The 21,918-nt window shown below is 38.9% G+C and overlaps 1 protein-coding gene across 1 annotated transcript in view; it reads right to left on the reverse strand.

Moving 5' to 3' along the window:
• The window catches only part of Vps41 (VPS41 subunit of HOPS complex), a 164,014-nt gene that overhangs the window by 120,970 nt on the left and 21,126 nt on the right, over window positions 1-21,918 (reverse strand). The window contains exons 3-4 of the mRNA XM_052729824.1: window positions 19,026-19,130; window positions 11,840-11,917 (exon numbers count right to left, since the gene is read on the reverse strand). Of these exons, the coding sequence (XP_052585784.1) occupies window positions 11,840-11,917; window positions 19,026-19,130 (183 nt within the window). The remainder of the gene's footprint in view (window positions 1-11,839; window positions 11,918-19,025; window positions 19,131-21,918) is intronic.

Below are 21,918 nucleotides of genomic sequence, written 5' to 3' on the forward strand. Positions count from 1 at the left end.
CTCATTTACTGTTGAAAACCATTAAATTTGACTTGCTAATGACATTCTGATTCTGAGTCATATGACCCACCCTAATCAAGAGTTGCTTTCTCAATTTTTTTTGCCTGTAAGCAATAAACTTTTTAAGTACAAATCAATTTAGAACTTTACATATATACTAACAAAACACATGTACCACCCTCAAGAGTAAACAGCCTCATTAGAAAACAGAAAAATACAAACTAAATCAATATATTTCCCATTTTCTAGAAATCTAAATAATGGCAATGAGGTTTTGCATGAGAATGGCCAATGCTGGTGACCAGAAGTAGCAACACAAACACATTGCTAAACTATACTGGTGGGTTAGGTATAACATGGCATGCTGAATTGTAAGGAAACACAGACACTTGTAACAGAAACCTGATGGCCTCTGGCCTGGTCCCCTCACCATACAGAACATATTCAAAAGCTGCCTACCGCCCAGGGATACTCATCCCGGTTGAACGCTAGGTGTGCAGGGCACCAACAATTCCAAACAACAACAAATGGATCCACTTTTTCCTGTGTTGTTTTCTTTGTGCATGTGGGACACACACATTTCTGTTGCCAATGTTGTTTGCATAAATAGACTTTCCTTTGCACTGATGAGAAATGCAATTATATAGATGAGCTTTGTTTTGTTTACCCATTCACCTATAGACAGACAACAAAGGTTGTCTACAGCTGGAGTGTATTATAAAAAGCCTCATGACTTTTGATATATGTCTCTCTATGCACACCTGTTTTCATCTCCATGTCTAGAAAGTCTGGGGCATACAGTGGCTTTACATTTTTAAAAACTTGCCCACGGCCTGTTATTTCTGCATCAGTGCTGTCAAGTTCCACATCTGTCTGGAGATACAGCTTACAGCCAGAGCACTTTCCCAGCCTGCATAGGGTCCTGGGTTTGATCCCCAACACTACAAGGGAAGGGGAGAGGAGAGAGGAGCAGAGTGGGAGGAAGGAGGTTCAGCTCTTCCACATCCCCTAACACTTGACATGGCTACTCTCTGTAATTGCAGCCATTTTAAAAGGTATCTTAATTATATGTTATCCCATTTTACTGAGCTTTAGTGTGTTGTTTTTCTTCCTTTCAATGAAACAGAAAGCTGGAGTTAAGATTAATAGTATTACTAGAAGTTATAATACCATCTTATTAATATGAAATAAAACATCAAGTGATAAGAATGCTACGTAAGTTTCCATACTATGGAGAGGTGGAGGAAAATATGCTTCAAGTGTTTATCTGTTCTAATTAATATACAAGTCAATTAAATAAAAGATAAATTGGGAATTATTGCCAAATAAATAGTTTCCAAAAAGGGGTGGGGGTGCTACAAAACAAAGTCTATTCAATCAGAAGATCAGACTAAGAAGAAAGTATATACAATTACTTTGAGACATACTCTGTCAGGATTCCCAAATATCAAAAAGTTTATTTTAAATAAAACAAACACAAGGTAAAAATGCTGCTAAACTATCTAAGCAGACCTTATCCATACACAAAGGCTCAGCCTTCTGGTTCATTACATCCAATCTACCATTCCTCTCCTGGTTTCATTTCCCAAATACATCAACTTCAAAGCCAATCACCTTGCAGAAGCAATCTCTTGAAACCCAGCACTCTTTTCTTGACATCTACTGACTAAACCTGGCAAAAAGTCTATGTCACTGTTGCCTACCTATCCTTTGCTGTTCACTCCCCTGTTCTCAAGCTCCGGAAGGATACACAAATGTTTATACGAACACCTTCTTGATAACCACTCCTCAGCCTGGTGAATCCCTGTTTCTCAGAAGAATCCATCACCTTGTCTAGCCCAACTGTGACAACCTGAAACCAAGCCATCCAAAGCTCAAAACTCCCAATTCCAGCTTCCATGGCTTCTCAGTCTCCCTCTTGCAAATGTGATTGCCGCTCCTGAGTCTCCCCTTGCTCATGATCTTTCTCTCACTCTTTCTTTGAAAAAAAAAAAAAAAAATGGCTGAACCCCAAAGAAAGACCCCGCCCGAGAGTGCTCTCACTGCAGAAGGAAATAATCGGCAGGTTTCAGCCAGCTAAGCTCCAGGCTACTAACCACCTTCACAGCACAGTCATGTTTTAGGAAGTTAAAATTACCTCAGCCTCGACTTTGAAACAGGAAAGTTTCAGGGTATTTCCTTCTTTGAAGAACTATTAAAATCTAGCTGCTGAAGAGATATCTGCCCAAACACACTGACCACAAAAGGGTCAGATATTCCAGCATCCTTCACTCTACACTTGACTCTAAATGAGACAAGCAGCCTTGATGCCAAATAAGTTTTCTTACTCACTTAGATGCATGGATGCCACAAAGTTATCAAGGTACCTGCGCCTAATCCACAAACTTGAGATTATATTTAATGCAGAAAATTGGAAATGTGAGTTTCCTCAGCATCGTTTATCAAAAGTTAGAATGTTTCCCATTTAAGTAATTCACAACTCATTTGACACATCTCTTATCACTGAAAACACTGTGCTCAAATACAGAAAACAGGTTCTCTAAGCACATGAGAGTCTGAGACCTGTCAATCAGTCTTACAGGAGAATTATAGATGCTGGCACATTTGGGCCAACAATGTACCATTCTGATCATATCAACAGATACAAACCCTGCTTCCTAATTAATGATGCCACAGCTAAAATAGCACACTACAGTCAATACCTGCTTCAGGATAGGCACCAGATACCAAAGGACCTATAGTATGAAGGATGGCTTGTTTGAGTGAGGAGAGCTAGCTGAGGTTCTTAGACCTGATTCCCAAGATTCTTCCAATAAATAATCACCCCTGATATCACACATGCCACATGACAAGCAAAAAATAGCTGGGGAATCATGAATGTATGCATGCATAGTAATTCTAATGTGGGAAGAAAGCTATAAAACTCCATCTGGAAAACTGTCTTGATATATGGAATTTTTTCTGATTTGAACTAAAGTCATATGAAACATTACGAGAGATGCTGCCAGGCAATGTCATGATTGTACCATTTTAGAGTGCGTTTATGAAGTTAGCTACTAAAACGTCCAGCAATCTAACCTTACAGGACTGCTGTAGTATATGCCAGCTACCACTGAAATACTGTCATATAGCATATTAGCTCGGAGAACTTTTACTGTCTTCCTCACTGTTATCAAACTTATATGCTAAGTACTCCAAAGGATACAAAAACAATTTGTGTAAACAATGTAAACACATGTACCAAATGTAACACAGGGAAGACAATTAAGCCATGTGAACAAAGAATTTTGAATGAGTATTAAAAATGCAATTTAGGAAGCCTGCAAGAAACAGGAAATTTTAGGATTGTGTTGGCAAAGAGAAGAGGGAGAGAAGACAGTGTTTCCTTTGCTGAAATATGCAAGGAAAGATGGGTGATCTTCCTAACATTTATATCTCAATAGGAAGGAAAGAAGAGCTCATTTGGATTAGAGATAATTCTATACCAAAGAAGACAATCCAAGGTCAAATCCAAGTGCATTCCAGTCCAAAGATGGCCAAGTACCAGGGACAGACATGAATCATTCACAGAAGGAACTAATAACAAAAACATCCTTTGAAATTTATATAAGGGATGAGACCTAATAAGAACACCTATACATGTTAGGAGACTGATAGTAAATGGTAAGGAACACACACCAAAACAGCAGAAGTTCATTTACTCCTGGCTTCCTTACTTAGCACCTTTTATGCTTTGAATGATCTTTAAAAAGTTTCTTCAACACCTAAACTCAAAAGGTTTATGAATTCCCACAGCAACCAAAAAAGACCTGTGTATATATTAAAATTTTGACAAGTAGCCCTGAAAACACATACATAAAATATAGAACTCTGCAGGTGGTGTGTGTGTGTGTGTGTGTGTGTGTGTGTGTGTGTGTGTAAAAAAAGTAACTAAGGAAAAAGAGGCCTTGAATTTGAGAGTGAGTGTGGGTGGAGACAGGAGGAATTGAAGAGAGGAGGGAGGAAAAATGATATAAATATAATACTCATATATGAAATTCTCAGAAACTACTGTTTTAACGAGTGTCCTAGTTTGCTTTCTATCGCTGTGATAAAACACTGACAAAACCAACTTGGGAAGTAAAGGATTTATATTACCTTACACTTCCACCCCACAGTCCACCATTGAGACAAGTCAGGTCAGAAACTCAAGGCAGGAACTGAAGCAGAAGCCATAGACAGACACCGCTCACTGGCTTGCTTCCCATGGCTTACTCGGCCTGGTTTCTTATACAACCCAGGGCCACCTGCCCAGGGGTAGCACCATCAACAGTGAGGGGGGCCCTCCTACATCATCACTAGTCAAGAAAATGCACCCACAAATTTGCTTATAGGCCATTCTGATGGAGGTAATTCTTCAATTAAGATAGCCCCATCTCAATATGTCTAGGTTTTGTCAAGTTACTAAAAACCAACCAGCAAAGTTTAAGGTCCACAGCTTATACCAGTCAGCTAGATGTACCCTAGGAAAATACTATGATCAGGACAACTTGCACAACAGAGATTTCCCAGTTCTGGGGCAGGGGACCTCTTTGGTGTTTCTAATCCCCCTCCCCCATGGCCTTATCTAAATCTAATCACCTTCCAAATGTCTCATTCCCAAATACCATCACAGTGGAGGTTAGGACTTGAAAATTATGAATTAGCAGAGGAGAAACAATTCATTCTACAGCAGATTGCAATGGGAAAAAAATGATCATAAACACAGTGAGAAACCTGGGGGTGAATGATACACAGGCAACCAAGACCTATTCCCAGATGTCTACTGAAAGGTTACACAATGCCAACTAACTAGCTTCAGAGGTGTAAACCAAACAAAGGTACCATCAACCAATACATACTTATTGGGCACCGAACAGCCCCAGAAGACAAGTGGGAACGAGATGGAGAAGTACAGCACAGGGACATGCAGCTACAACTGGCAAGATGAAGGACCACACTCCAAGGAAAATATAACAATGCATGTGTTCAGAGGAAGAAAAGGCCCTGGACCCTGGCCACGGCTGGGAATGCACCTTTCCAATCTGAGCTCTAGCTGCTTCTCTGTATTTATTTTGATCCACAAGTCATCTTCTGATTGCTTTATGTGCACACTTGTTCCTAAGCTTTCCATCATATTCTTTACATCTAAAATGTCTTTCTTCTACTAACTTTTATTATCTCTGTGACATGTTTTTCCTAGATTGCTGTTGTGGGCACATGCCAAGAACTGGTTGTGTTGGTTATTTGGTTGGTTGTTTGCTTGTCAATTTGACACAAGCCAGAATTATTTGGGAAGAACCACACCTGGAAAAATGTCTCCATTACATCACCTATAGGAAGAGCTATAGCAGGTTTTCTTGATCAATAATCGATGTGGGAGGGCCAAGCTTACTGGGTCAATGCCACCCCTGGGCAGTTACTCCTGGGTTAGTATAAGAAAGCAAGCTAAACAACCCAAGAGGAACAAACCAGTAAGCAGCTGAGCTGACCAAGGAGCCAATAAGGTTGATGGTCTCTGCTTCAATTCCGCCCCTCAGGATCCTGCCTTGAATTCCTGTCTTGGCTCCGCACCCCACCCCCAACCCCCCCACCCCCACATAATGGACTGTAATTTGTAAGACACATAAACCTTTTCCTCCCCATGTTACTCTTGATCATGATCTTTATTATGGCAACTGAAAACAAATTATGATAGTGGTATAGATGAATCATATCATAGATCTATTTTCAGTTTCTCAAGAATAGTTTACACTGATATCCAGAATGTGTACAACAGTTTGCAATCCCAATGGTGGATGAGGTTCCCCTTTCCCCAGACACTCACCAGCACGTGTGCTGGGTGAGAGGATATTTCAAAGAAGTTTTCATTTACATTTCCCTAATTTGCTAAAGGTGTTGAATGCTTTTTGAGGGTTTTTTAGCCATATTTTTTTCTTCTTTTGAAGAATAAACCTGAACTCTCTGTTCAGATTCATAGTCCATTTTTAATTTGCGTCTTGGCCCTTTGTGTTTGGAGTTCTTTATATATTCTGGCTATCAGTCCTATATCACAGTCATGGCTGGCAGATTTTTCTCCCACTCTATGGGCTTCCTCTTCATTTGATTGTTTCCTTTGCTATACAGAAATGTTTTAGTTTTATGAGGTCCTACTTGTCAGTTGTTGGCCTTAATTCCTGGACAAATGGATTCCTATTCAGAAAGTTCTTTCCTATACCTGTATCTTGCAGTTTTCTGCCCATGTTTTCTGCCCATGTTTTTTTCTAGCAGTTTTAGTGTTTTGAGATTCACACTGAGGTCTTTGATTAATTTTTGTAGCCTATACAAGACCTGAATAATGACAATACCAGTTGACATACCAACATGGATAGAAGAAATCTCACAAGGCTCCACCACTGAGTGAAGAACTATATACAGGCAATTAATGAGTGACTCCTGAGATGTCGAGAATCAATCCTCCCCAGCAACTGTTAGTACATTTTTTTTTATTGTAGAGAGAGGCCTTACAAATCTTGTCATTCATGAGTTTCCTGAGTCTTGTACGTTTCTTTAGCTTTCTGAGTTTATGAACCTCTTCCTCCCTCCTGGAGAGAATGTTTCAGTCCAGATGAAATTACTATACCATCTCTTCCCATACGAGCAAGAATGGGAAATGAGAAAGTTTTGACATTTCTAGGAGACAGAATCTCAAAGGCAACTTGCTGTTCATCTAGCTCTTAGAATATCTGTGTCCCATCTTCCACAATGAACCTTGAGCCTCAGGTACAGAAGTTGTGTTGCAGATATATCAACTGGGACTGGGATCCATAATTCCACATTTCATAAATTGTGGTTTTCTGTAAATGTCTCTCTCTGTTGCAAAGAGAAGTTTCCTGAATGAGGGTTGAGAATTATACTTATCTGTGAGTATAAGGACAAATATTTAGAATGCAGTTACAAATTATGTTGGCTTGATAAAGTGGTAGTTATAAGTTTTCCTCCAAGATCCATGACTTCATTGGCCCTACACAGCTGGCTAGGTTTCTAGTGCCAAGGATGATTTTCCTCTTGTTGAGTGGCTCATAAGTCCAATCAGAGAGCTAGTGGTTATGGCCAGGGTATACATGCCACTTTTGTACCCTTATGGCTATCATGCCATGTTGGTTGCTGGTGTCATAGCAAGATAGGACTATTGGTTGCTTCCTTCCTTTGAAGCTTGCATTGTGGCTTCTGGTACCATAAAATCTAATCCTCGGGGTCCAGGAGGCTTTCAGAAAGTTCCAGCTTGGCAACCTCTGAGCTTCATGTCTGAAGATCATGTACTTTACACACAATCAACCCCACTGTTCTCCTCTCTTGTTCCTCTACCCTTCCCCATTGGTCACTTTCCTGTTCCCAAATAGACCTCCTTATGCTTTCAAGTCCTGTGGTTGTTTTTTTTTTCTTTCTTTAAATCTATTTCAATATGATAAAATACACAATATTTGTTTTTCTGAGTTTGACTAATTTCTCTTAATATGATGATTTTCATCCATTTTCCTGAAAATAAAAATATTTTCAGCTGGGCAGCAACATGCCTTTAATCCCAGCACTCAGGAGGCAGAGGCAGGCTGATCTCTGAGTTTGAGGCCAGCCTGGTCTACAGAGCAAGTTCCATGATGGCCAGGGCTACACAGAGAAACCCTTTCTCAAAAAACAAACAACAAACAGAATTTTCAAACTAGTTAAGTTTTGAAGATGGGTTTTTATTAGTGCATGAACATGAACAGTTCCAAAGATTGGCAACTGTGGATCAGAAGCTGTTAATTTACCCTAAATGAAAACAATTAGAAATACTAACAGACTACTAGAATTCAAGGAAAATCCTTACCTCATCAAAAATGCTGTCAATCTTAACAACAACAAAAATGCTTAAAGCTCTTGTTTACTTTTTTATTATTTTATTCAATAATCATGTTTTTCTAAATTCTTAATCTAACATCCTCCCATGACAATATCACAGTAAAACCCTGTAGCTTTCTCCCTTTTGTAAAGAAAGAAAAACACAAAAATTTGGTGCACACGAATTTTGGTTTGACTAATAGAGTATTTGCACTTTTACTAACATGTAAAAAAAAATGCTTAGCTGATGTGACATAATGCTCTAAAATGTTCAACACAGAAATGACACAATAATGTGGTCATTTTTTTTTAAATAAGTACTTTGATGGCAAATTTTAAATGAATATGTTACAGAAATATGAGTCATTTAAGAGAAAGTATAATGGTATTTTATAATCATACATTCCAAACAGGAATTCAAAAGTAACACTGGTTAGCTGGCTTCATTGGCCACTGTATGCACATACTAACATTCTGCTCATTTTGTTGCTCAGAACACAGCACAATGTATATATCCATTTCTCCTACCAGTGGACATTTGGGTTGCTTCCATTTGGAGGCTATCAGGAATTAAGCCATTGCTGACCTACAGTTTTAGGGACCAATGTGCTACATGCATTCATTCTTCTTGGAAATGAATTTCTTCAAAGTGCAACTGCCAGGTTATCAGGCAGCCTTGCTCAGCTTTAGCAGATTCCACCAACAACATTATTCCTCTTGAGGTATTAGTGGCAGAAGCAATATTATTATTTTAAAATACAGAATGAGTTGTTCAGTTTTCTTCTCTTATATTACATAGGTAAGAGAAAGCTAACTTCTGGCATAATGGCACTATCCAGCTCAAATATGTGAATCACCTTAGACACATTTTTAAAAGTGATTCCTTCATACTTCCATCCTTTGCCAACAAGGTCAACACCTTGTCATTATTCCACTCCTGGAATCAAAAGTACCAATGCAATGAATGGGTTGAAAACACATTTCTTGAGGAAAGTAAAAAAGGTTATACAAATAAAATGAATTATTATTTTGTCTGATCTTAATTTGTTTACATTATTTTTACCTACAGGTAAAAAAAATATCAAATCAAAAATATTCACTAATTTCTTTAAAATCTTTGCTTTTTTCTTATTATCTTCCCAATGAAGAGAAAGGTTCTAGAATAGCTATGGCAACCATGGCCAGAGGCTGGACTGCCACAACCCCAGAACTCTGGGGGAGCTAGAGTCCTTCTCCTGGCCTTCCTGTGATACATATAAGTACACAGAATGGGGGTGGGGGACTATAGAGTAAGATTCTGTCTCAAACAAATAATGCAGAACAATGTAAAAATTGGCAGCTATTACATTTGAAGAAATTCAAGTGCTAACAAATGGTTTCAAAATCAAAGGGCAGTCTTTAAAAGAAGAGGCACCCTGAGCCCTACAAATCAAACACAACAGAAACAGGAAAAAGGAAACAAAAATCTCATGACAAATGTGAAACTGATATTAGCACTTCCTCCAAAAGATAATGACCATTTGAAATTTGACACTTAAAATTCTAACCTGACAAACACCATCAAGAAGCCATGACCTTACACAAGTAACTTTTCCAGGGCAAATTACCTAATTTCTTGGAGAGACTAAACAAATAAAATGCCATCAAATCATCTGCTTTATCTACGAAAGAAAGGAAAAACAACAAAAAGAAACAAAATAACAAACACAACAGAAGCTTAATTTTTAAAGACGTCAGACAGGGTCAAACCAAAAGTTCAGACAATCGTATGGATGAGGTCATAAATAACCCGTACGATGGACAAAGGACATAGCTAACATGTCACTGATTCACAGAAGACAGAACTGAAAGCATGTGCTCAGTAGACACAAAGGCTGCTTTTGGGCAGCAGAACAAAAATATATGACTATAAACCTCACATGCAAACATACAATTTCTAAACAATGCATATAAAAGACTTAAGAGACTGCTCAGACAAACTTTTTTAAAGTAGGGAAGTCATGTGTAATGCTCCGCTGCCCCCACTTCACCCCACTCACACAAACACACACACACACACACACACACACACACACACACACACACACACACACACACAGATACTCATCTGCATTTTTATGTTAACAGATCACAGTGGAAAGACCAAAGGCTTAGATCGCCAAGATGTATAGCCAGTGACTGAAGTAATAGAGGAAGAAGAGGAAGGAGAACATTCCTCTTGTCAATAAAGGATAATTAAGAGAAAACAAAAAATACAGTTGCCCTGATGGAGCAGTACAATGAGAGGGTACATTTCCCTTTCTGGATGCTACATTCCTTTACCTCTCAAGTATCACATGTTGGCTTTAGAAACTGCAGTGTGCTATAATAGGTCTTACAACAAGAGCTGAGAGGTTTTGTTATTAGTATTTAATATCTGTCATGCCTCCCCTCACTCCACTAGAGAGATGGCTAAATAATTAAGAACACTTGTGGCTTTTGCAAAGCACCTGGGTTCAGTTCCCAGCATGCATATGGTGGCTCACAATAGTCTACAAAAACTCTAGTTCCAGGGGATCCAAGCCCCTCTTCTCACTTCCTCATGCACCAGGGACACAGGTAGTGGACATATATACATGCAGACAAAATACTCATACACAAAAATAAAATAAATAAATCTAAAAAAATTTAACATCTGCCCCCACACAAAATAATCATCTTTTTACCCCACATTTTCATAGTCACACAAAAAACAGAAGTTACTAATACCTTTAAGGTGTATATTAAACACAAAAATCAAACTTCAAATGTAACATTTCCTTCATCTTCGATACCCAACGTCTCAATCAAGTAAGCCTAAAAGCATTCACATAAAACATCTGAACCGTACATACTAGAAGAGATAAACTGATCCACCAACACAACCAATCAAGCTTCAATCACATTTGGCAACTCAATGAGATGGCAAGACAATTCAGACATCAAAAAGAAGTTCACACACAAAGGATTCCACAGACTTCAAAGCATATAAATTAGCATTATTCACTAATAAAAGCAGGATCTTTTTGTTTTAATAACAGTTCATCTAAACCAGTGGTTCTCAACCTATGGGCTGCAACCCCTCTGGGGGTCACATATCTGATATCCTGAATATCACATATTTACATTACAATTCATAACAGTAGCAAAATTACAGTTAGGAAGTAACAACAAAATAATGTTATAGCTGGGGATCACCACAATATGAGGAACTGCGTGGGAGCCCACAGAGGTTTCCTAGTGAGAACTTACTCAGGGTCAGAGAATCTGAGCTTGCTTTACCTAGCAGGTCTGCATAAGGAGATGATTTGGCCACAGGCGTGGTTACCAGGTGTTTGGAAGGGTCTACACTTGGCTGTACAGTATGCTTTGATCTAGCAAGGGGGAGGTCTTTTGCCTCTCCCCTTGGCATGTTATAAAAAACCCTTTGAATAAACCTTCAAGGCTGTTGGGTATTGACCCAGGCCCTCCTGTCTGTCTTTCTCCTCGTCGGCTAGGTCTCTCTTTCTACTTGATATTTCCTCATTCCTCTCTTCTCCAACTAAGAACCCTTCAAAAGGTGGGAGCTGGACTGTATTAAAGGGTGACAGCATTACAAAGGTTGAGAACCACTGATCTAGACATTCTACATTGCCAATTAAGTATATATACACATATGTATTATTTTAACGCTCCATTCAAAGTCAAATGGATGCCTATAATGATAAATTTATACAAATATTATGCAAGTACAAACACATCAGTCAAACTAATATATGTATACTTGTATCTACAGAGATCTCTTTCTCTAGTTCATCTTTAAAACTTGAGAAATATACTATAAATTTTAGACTGTACTCAGCATTCTAATTTAATTAATAGCTTCTTATGCTATTCAACTGCTAAAATCACAAATTTTTAGCATGACACTTAACATGTATATTATTTTACACCACATACTTACTACATCAAACTTCTGAGTGATGTTTCCCTGGACATCGAGTAAATAAACCTTGCCATAATGTGTACCCAGTGCCAAAAACTGTAAGAAAAGCAGAGATGTCAATTAATGAATATGCAGTGTATCAGTATACAGTTAATATAAACCTTTTCAAAGTGAAAACACTTAATGCATAATCATCTGTAATATCTTGAAAGATATGTATTCTTTAGAAAAGGAATGCCTCCAGCTTGGGGGGAAATGACAGAACCAGGTCTATTTACCATGATAGTGCAAGCCAGCTGTCAAAATGACTCATGAGGACCCTCATCTACTGACAACTAATGGTGTGTATGCATTCTGTACACAATGCCTGATGGACTGAGGCAGTAAATTAAAAATGCAGCAATAAAAGCTCAACCATGCTACAGTTGAACTCAAAGTCAGAGGAAATGATTAAGAAACTCCCTAATTTAAGTTAAATGTGGAAATACAGGCCATCATTTCAATCCAATGGGGGAAAATGCTCAACAACAATGAAGTATTATTTCTGAATGGGAAATTCCATGCCATATTGAGGGATGAAAAACCTCAGATGTTCTTGTATCATCAGCTTCGGGATAGCTCTATAAATGGTACCACATAACACCGAGCATAAATGTTTATATTCCAATGCAAAAATAATCCTTTCCTGTCACTAAGTAACTGCTGAGCTACATATTCATTTTATGATATCAGGCTGCTTCACACATCCCACTGTTTCTTTATTCCTTTGAACTGATCCTAAACAAGCCAGAGGAAACTTAAGGACTACCTGAAATATGACATGAGATTTTTCTTCCTTTTCATTTCTCTAAGCATTACTCAAATAGTCCAGAATCCTCTGTATTTCACTGCATGCGAGCATGCTTCATTGCAGCCTATAATGAAATGCTCAAATTCATAGGCACTACTAAGCATTTCAGTCAAGCAGCACAATCTTTAAAAAATAACCTTACAGAAAGTCAAGATTTGAAAGGATTTATCAAAATAGAATTGCTAAAAATGAAATTTCAATTCGGGCCCTTAAAATACGAAGCTACATTAAAGAGGAGCCACAAAAAGGGGAAAGGGAGTTCATTAGAAATTCATCCCTGCAACGCCTTTCACTCCTGCAAGGTTGCCTTTTTTCAGGAAGAAAAAAGTCCCCTGGGTAAAAAAATCAATACTGGTTAATAAAACATCAGGTGTGCAGACATAACTAGGGATGACGATTCCGCTGCACAGGACTGCCTGAATGCACCAGGTGCCATGACGATTAGTCATCGGGGCAGACAGCAAGCCTGGTGCAAACAGGCTTGGGCGCTGCAAAAGAAAGGGAGAAGAGGTGATCCTGGTGGGAAATTAGTCTGCATATTTAAACCAAGCAGGAATGTTTTCTCCAAAGCACAAGAACATTCTAATCAGAACTAGAGGACCCAAGTGGTTGTCACTGTATCTTCAGAGTGACACTGACTGTATCTGAATAGGAGATGCCACATAAAACGCTAACCAAAGGCAAGTGATATGCCATTTGACGGCTTTCTGCGGTAAAAGAATGGGTCTTAAAAGCTCACTGCACCCCAAGTATCTTGCAGTATCGATTCTCCTCATAAATTCTGCATATAGTTTGTTAGAAAACTAAGGGAGTTTGTATCCTTAAAATGCAGTAATATTGTGTCACTCTGTGGCATCACTGTAAAGATCATTTTAAAAAATAATTACATTTTATTTTAGGAAAAATTCAGAGATTAAATATAATTCTTTATCTCTTTTTGGAAAAATTATAGTTTTTATTCATTTAGGATAGATAGTAAAATATAATTTTGTTTTTATATTTTTAATCTAAAGGTACAATAAATTTGGACCATTTATGAAAAAAATTACAGGTATTTGTATAATGAGTTATCTTTTGTTCAGGAAAACATCTAACCATTTAAACAGTAAATGAATGCTAATATCTCTTAGAAGAAAGCAACTAAATGCCCTTCCAAATAATGTTTAATTTGATGATCATATTTATTTAATTACTGAAATTCTGGATAATTCATGTAATCATTTGCTAATGCTTTTGACTAACTTAAAATGCAGCAAAAATGAAAAATATAAAATTGTCCACAATGTGACAAAATATAAGAACAAATCCTTCAAATTTTATTTTCCTTCTAACCATTAAAATCCACCAGCTTCTGGGCTCATTGGGTCAAAGTGCTTGCTGCTGAGACAGGTGAATTCCATCCCTTAGATCTGTGTGGCATATGAAGAGAACCAACTCCTCCAAGTTGTCTCTGACCTCTATACACATACCATGGCTCAATCATGCCCATATATACACATATACCCTCTCTCACACACATACACAGATAATAAACAAACGAACGAATAAATGCAATAAAACCTGGTCAAGGCCCAGAAAACAAGAATCTACAGAATGCTTGACCCTACATGGAACATGTATCCCACCCTCCTCCCTAGGCTCATGTGTCCCTGCAGAAGTGGGGGAGGAAAGAGTGTAAGAGCCAGAGGTAGTGGATGACTCTAAGGAAACAGTGTTTTCAGGACATAGCCGCACATCCACACTCAGAGCAGTTGCAACGGCATGCAGAAAACCTGTGCAAACCCAAGCCAGACCAAACCCCATTATGGAGATAGGAGTTGGGCACAATCAAACCCTAGCCATGGCTCTACTGGCAATTGTTAGCTGCTGGGAGAAAATCTGTTTTCTCTAAAGTATAGCCCTGCTAAGCTGACCATGCTCCCGTGGAAGGCCACACACAAAAGAGTATTTGGGCAGCACAATTCAGTCTTTGACAGGTAAAACAACAACAACAAAACCATTAAGTTGAGTAGATGAGGAAAACAGAAGGACCTGGGAATGGGGAGAATTGGGGGAGCAGGGTGAATATAATTAAAACATATTTTATTAAATTCTCAAAAACCTAATACTTTTTTTTAATTCCTTGGGCTTCTTAGGTATTAAATTTTGGTTGATTTGTTTTTTTAAGCCTGAAAATATGTAGAATCTAGGATGTATAATCATAAATATAGCTTCAATGTCCTCTTTAATGTTTAAAGAAACCTGGTTTGCTTTATAAAGGGTGGACATCTTAACCCCCTGTGCACAACTGAACTTTATGTGGGAGAAATAGATGGGTTTGTGAGCAGGTCTGTGGAATCACCAAGAAAAGGAAGCACACTGCAGGTCTGTTCAGTCCTTCCTCAGAGTGTTTTATAATACTGAAAGGACTGCCACTAGGACAACCTCCAGTGACACAGGAGGAACTCGGTCCCAGAAACTAATGAGACTTCATTAGAAACAGGTACCAAGTGCAATCAGGGACAGAAATAAATACTGAAATGCAGGGCCCAGGAAGTTGTTGGAATACAGAGCATGTGCCTGCTACACCCTGCATTGTTCCTAGAACTGCAGAAACAAAGCAAAAATAAAACTGAAATGCTATCAACTCAATCAGAATCCTCTTAATAAAAATATGGGCATCAACTGACAGTCTATGTTCTAAATGTCAGCACTGACAATCTTTCCCAACTATCAGGCTCTCTGGCCAATTGAACATGTATGATGTTAACTAAGGGACAAATATGGCACTCAAATGTTCATTCAACAAGCACACAAAAAGAATCATAATGTACTTAGACAATGAGCAAATGTAACAAAGTTTTGCTTCCTGAGGAAGACAGATATAAAAAATAAGTCTTACAATTAAATGCAAAGACTGTGTTTAAAGTGGCAGTACCTCTAAGATCCACAGAAATAGGAAGAGCTTCGTGATAAACCAGGAAGGAAGAATTAGAAAGCAGACATAGGAAGAGCTTCGTGATAAACCTGGAAGGAAGAATTAGAAAGCAGACACAGACAGAGAAGAAGGGCCAGAGTGAAACAACTTGCTCAACAGCATGAAGTTCCATAACAAGGGACAGGAAATTATAGGCAGCTTTACACAGACGAGAGATCCATCTAATTCATGCCCAAGAGAAAAGGCAGGTGGTACAGCTGGAAAAGCTGCCTAACAAGGAGCACTGAATAATTACAGAGGATGAAAGGTGGGAAGTGGAGGAAAGCAGGGTGGATGGGTCCAAATCATTAAGACATCAGCAATCAGCAAGTTTCAAGGGAGAAGACTGAATGATCAGATCGGAATCTCTGGAGGTCTACTCGGGCACAGGGGCTAGGAAGAGGAGCAAGAGAACAAATATGAAAGAAAGCAGACTAGTTCACAGTAGGTGCAACGGTCTCGGGGAGAAATGACGAATGTGAACTAACAGAAGCTCGGGAGAAGAGTCTAGCACATAAGCTGGTGGCAGAATCCAAGCAAGAGCAGAGTGTGCACAGTAAGGACAAAGCATCGCTGCCAGTCCCACACCCACAGCAAAAGTGGTGAGACGGGGGGCTCAACTACACACAGCAGCCGAGACACTAGAGTGCCTTACATGCCACACTGAAGAGCTCAGCCTCTATGTCAATGATGAAAATTACACAAGGATCGCAAAGGTTCTGTATTTTCAACACACCATCCTGCAACCAGGAGACAGAGGGGTTAGACAGGAAAACAAGAAGAGTCCCTCATTCACCAAGTGCAGGAAGGAGAAGCTGAAAGCCAGAGCTCAAGCTTAGGAAAAACAAAATCATCAGGATGTGAGGAATAGCTGTGGGGAAAGGGCAACGGGGTCACTTCAGGCTTCGGTGACAGGAGATGGTGATGCAACCAAATGGGATCACACAGCACAAAACGGGTGCAAGTTTAGGAAAAAAAAATGATCCCAACTTGTAGGTGCTAAGGTTCAGATAAACAGAACAAAGCCAGGAGGCATCTAGAAAACACACATGCTGTTCTGAGAGAGCTCAGCACATTGGCAAAAAGAAAACACAAACCAACAGGAAACGTAGAAGAGGAGTCAATTTTAGAAAACTAGACCATCAGGGGGAAACAGAAGTAAAGGAAAGTAGAAGAGAGAGCAGGGAACACCAGAAATGACCAAGAAGGTACTAAAAGGGCAATCGTGATAAAGAAGTTTTGAAAAGAAAAACACACAACTTAAAATCAGCAAAATGTCCACCAGTCAGTGAATGGATACAGAAATTATGACATGACCATATAACAGACTATTCTTTGGCAGTAAAAAGAGTAAAGTAAGCCGGGCAGTGGTGGTGCATTCCTTTAATCCCAGCATTCAGGAGGCAAAGCCAGGTGGATCTCTGTGTGTTCAAGGCCAGCCTGGGCTACAGAGTGAGTTCCAGGAAAGGCACAAAGCTACACAGAGAAACCCTGTCTCGAAAAACTAAAAGAAAAAAAAAGGAAAGTATCGATCCCTGACATGACATAGAGGAACCTCAAAACAGTATACTAAGTAAAATAAGTCTGGCAAAACAAATCAAATAATCTATGACTACACTTATCTGAAGTAGTCTAAATAGGCAAGACATTTATACATACACAAAGTAGATTGCTGGCTGCCTAATGCTAACATTAAGTATGTTCTATGGGTTGGCAACTCAATATATAAGAAATGGATGAAATGAGATGAAGAACAGGAGAAGACAAAAAGACCCTTGAATTGGAAGACTAAAATCTCCTGTGGGTAAGTGTGGGTGACTTTGCACCACTGTTTCAAGTTGCATGGGGTCATGGTACACACCTGTAATACAAGCATTCAGGAGGTTAAGGCGGCAAAATCACATGTTTAAGGTGACTGTCAAAAATCTAAGAGAAAGTAAAAGGAGACAGGGAGAGGAAGGCAGAGGAAAGAGAAAGCCATCATCTGAGAGTAAAATGACAATGGTGGAGAAGTGAACTGGGGACAAGAGGAGGGAGGAAAAAACGGGTTACAGCAAGCTTTAGTAAAAAAGCAAGCCTGAGTGCACGAGATACCACAGCCCACAACTACTTCGGCCATTACACAATGGATTCGAAACTAAGAATACAACTCAAAGATGGATAAGGAAGACTGGCAGATTAAGGATAATTTCACAGGACAGATAATAAAGGAAAATAAAAGACCAAAGATTGGGACACCATAGTCAGGAGTGACGTCTGTGTGAAAAGAACATGAAGGTTTGAAGAGTGTATGTTGCAAGCCAAATATCACTAGGTTCCTGCTACTGAAACCATCCATAATGTGCCCAAAGCAGTGGGGAATGCATCATTGTGGTGGTTTGAATAAGAATCCCTGCTTCCGCCGGGCAGTGGTGGCGCATGCCTTTAATCCCAGCACTCGGGAGGCAGAGGCAGGCGGATCTCTGTGAGTTCGAGGCCAGCCTGGTCTCCAAAGTGAGTTCCAGGAAAGGCGCAAAGCTACACAGAGAAACCCTGCCTCGAAAAACCAAAAAAAAAAAAAGAATCCCTGCTTCCCATGAATTCATATATTTGAATGTTTAGTCACCAGAGAGTAGCATTAGGATTAGGAGGTGTGGTCTTATTGGAGAAAGTGTGTCACTGGGGGGTGGGCTCTGATGTTTTAAAAGTCTGGGCCAGGCCAGGCTCTATCTCTCTGCTTGGAGATCAGGATGTAGCTCTCAGCTACTTCTCCAGCACCATATTTGCCTGCTGCTATGCTTTTTGTCATGATGATAAGGGACTAAGTCTCTGAAACTGTAAGTCTCCAATCAAATGCTTTCTGTTATAAGAAGTGCCTTGGTCATGGTGTTTCTTCACAGCACTAGAATGTGGTGACTAAGACAAACATAAGGAAGTGAAGCTTAATGGAAGTAAGTGAGTTTGAAGACGTGCAAGGTCAGTCTTCATCAGTGAAGAAGAACAAGGACTTAGCTAGAGCTCAGCAGCCAAAGAAGGCAGGGGACTCACAGGAGGGAGTTTATGGTAAAAAACAGAAGAGCAGACATTATCACTAAAGTGTTGAGTGAATACAGGGATCTGTTTACATGGGAACAAAATCTGAAGCAAAAGGCATTAAGTGGGAGGCCAGCTGGAAAATGAAACAACAGAGCATAAAGCCAAAGGGTGCATCAGAGGTGGGGAAGGTCTAAGGCTCACAGGGAAGAAGAGAACAATGGGTGAAACCATGGCCTCACTATTATAATATAAATAGTTCTGGTTCAAGAATAGACTGGGGGTCTGACCCAATACCTAGTGCAGTCTCAGAATGTCTGTAAGACTCTTGCCATAGCAAGGACACAGATGTTGGGCATCTGCAATTCTCTTAAAGTGCTCATTACCTTGTCATGGACCGTCATACAGCTTGCTGCATCCTTCTGAAGAATCTCTGTGACCCCATTGGAAAGTCTTTCATACTTCAGTTTGGGTTCCTCTTCACTCTCTTCCTGCATGAAAAGCAGAGGAACACTGTAATCATTGTGGCTTTGTTCTGAATGACTCAAAATGCACTTAAGAGGTAACAAGAGATAATCTTTAATTCATTGTCAAAAACTACAGCTACAGATATAGGTTAAAATTCCTGTTTCTTTTTGCCAATTACATATACAGTTTCACTGGTGGAATAAATTCAAAAGTTGAAAACATGGATATTTGATACATGATTATTGTATTGTAAATAACTATGTTCAATCTTACTATGTGGTGCAGTATCTAAGATATTCTCCATCCTCATGATGATAATTACAAATCAATAAATCCAAGATAGCTATAATATTATTGTGATTTAAAAGAAGTATAATTTTACATTTGTAAGTTCAAAGCAAAGTTCACAAACCAAGAACTGCAATGGCTCGTGCCCAAGAAGTCAGCTCTATATCCATGTACTATGGGCAACAGTGGCTGGACTCAATTGGTTATATAAATGAAGAGGTCATGAATTTGAGAAAGGGATGAGAAAAGGAGTTGGAGTGGGGAGAGAGGAGGGATATGATGAAAATTCATTATGCTCATGAATGAAACTCTAAAAAAGAAGGCATCAACCCCCACAGCAGCTCACACAATGGCTGGCCTGTTAGTGTTGACTTTGTGGGAAGAATCATTTCCTTACAACTCATGGATGGGGCTTTCCCTGGGCTGCCTGAGCACCTCAAAGGCATGCAGCTTCTCCCATGGTAAATGCATCCCAGAGAGAACAAATTAAAGCCTTATGCTTTGTTAGACCTAGCTCGCAAGACTGCACACTTCACATCTACAATATTCTACTGATTGTATGGGTCAGCCATGATTCAGTGTGGGAGCAGAAGACCCAAGGACATAAATAACAGGGTGTGGGGACTGCAAGGGGAGGGGCATCATGCAGCTACAAGGATGCTAATAAAACCTTTAAAGGAAACATTTCATGTACACTAGTGAACATTTCTAAGTTCAAGAGCACAAAAACTAGCTACCAGCTGTTGAGTAACACAGTATTCCACCAGGGACTGTGCACATACTGTTAGCTTTCCATGACTAAGACCTAAGAGCAACAAAATACACTGAACAATACACAGTATCCACAGGAAGAGGAAAAGATACTTCACAATAATCAACTGAAGCTGTAACATCCCCAGACTGATCTGTTTTGATGTATAATATGACACAGCTAATTAACCAAGTTTTTAAAAATTTAATAGGGAAGATTATAAAAACAATAAACCCTTTTGTATCTCCCAGGAGAAAGAGACACTCAAAAGGAAACATTAGATGTCATGCAGGTGAGCTGTGTGTTCCGAGGGAAATGTGTTAAATACAAATTGACTCCTGAACAGCAGTCCTTAGAATAAGATGCCACATGTTGCTCAAGTGTGGACATCAAATGTGCACTCAATGTGAAAGTTAATTCTAGCCTCCCAACTGTTTTGCATAAAAGCACTCATCCACGGACCATTAGATAAGCTTACTGTAAATAAGGTTTGCCTGCCTTATTTATAAGTGAAAACTAAGTAATCTCTCTCACATAAATATACCAAAATAAGTACTTTTACAACACAGCTCAGTGAAGCATTCCCACAAGGTTTCAAAAACCATAAATAAAATGAAAACTCAGTATTAGGCACTTTATGTACCATTTCATGCTTTCCTGACAGGTATCCTTTATGTTTAGTTAAGAGCAAGCTAAAGGTGAATTTTAAGGCTTTTTTTTCTGCCTCCTTGTCAAAAGAAAGAAAATAGGAAATGACTCAAAACTACAATTCACAGAGGTTATTCTGCTATTGCAGACTCTATATTACATTTTAAATAAAAAAAAATTTAATCACAAGAATTTAATATCTAGTTTCACTTTAATTTTGGAAAAAAATTAAACAGAAAAAAAAGCGTGCAGCTTGAACTTTCATGGTAAATAACTCTGTGTTAATAAAAAGCAAATCAATAATTTTGTTAAATTTTAATAATCCTACAAACCTACAAATAAAACCATCAACAGTCTGAGCTGAGATGACAGTTAACTGTGTTACTATGACAACCTGGTGGAACAGAACACGTACTGACTTGCAGCTAAGTGAAGATATGAATAGAGTGACATTTACCCATACAAGAAAAGTTTGCAGCTTTCCTTCAAAAAGAATCAATTTCTCAACAAACATGGATCCGTACTAAGTGTATAGCACTTTTAATTAAAGACAAATCCTTGGACCATCCTATGAAATTCTAGAACACTATCAGAAAATGTCATTTCAGGGTCACTTTTGCTGAGTTTTGAACTTAAAGGGAGAAAAATCATTTCAGGAAATAACAAATTTAAGTTATTAAAGGTTTCTCTATAAGAACCTGCTCAGTAGCTCTTCCTTTTGTCAGTGTGTCCTGGGAGGATGAATATCCCAGCCAAGTCCAGGGCACTTCACCTGGTCTTGTGTACCAACAGTAATATCATTCTCATCATTTAAAATTCAAGTATAAGAAAAATTTAGTCTAATGGATTCTACATTTTCATCCTACTGTAATTTTTGTCGATATCTTTGCTCACACATTAATATATTTCATACAATGCATCACTGTTATGGTCCAAATAAAAACCTGAATTTCACTTACAAAGAAAAAAAATGTTAGCTGGGATTGGTGGTACAGACCTATAATCCCAGCTACTTGGGAATTGCAAGTTTGAGGCTTACTTGGAGTACACTTGCGTTCAAGGCCAACAGTGTTAACTTAGCAAGACCCTCTCAGAATAAAAACATTAAATAGGTGCTGGGACAT

This window comes from Peromyscus californicus, unplaced genomic scaffold (assembly GCF_007827085.1).
Source record: "Peromyscus californicus insignis strain IS unplaced genomic scaffold, ASM782708v3 Scaffold_8__1_contigs__length_139910024, whole genome shotgun sequence".
Lineage (NCBI taxonomy): Eukaryota > Metazoa > Chordata > Mammalia > Rodentia > Cricetidae > Peromyscus > Peromyscus californicus.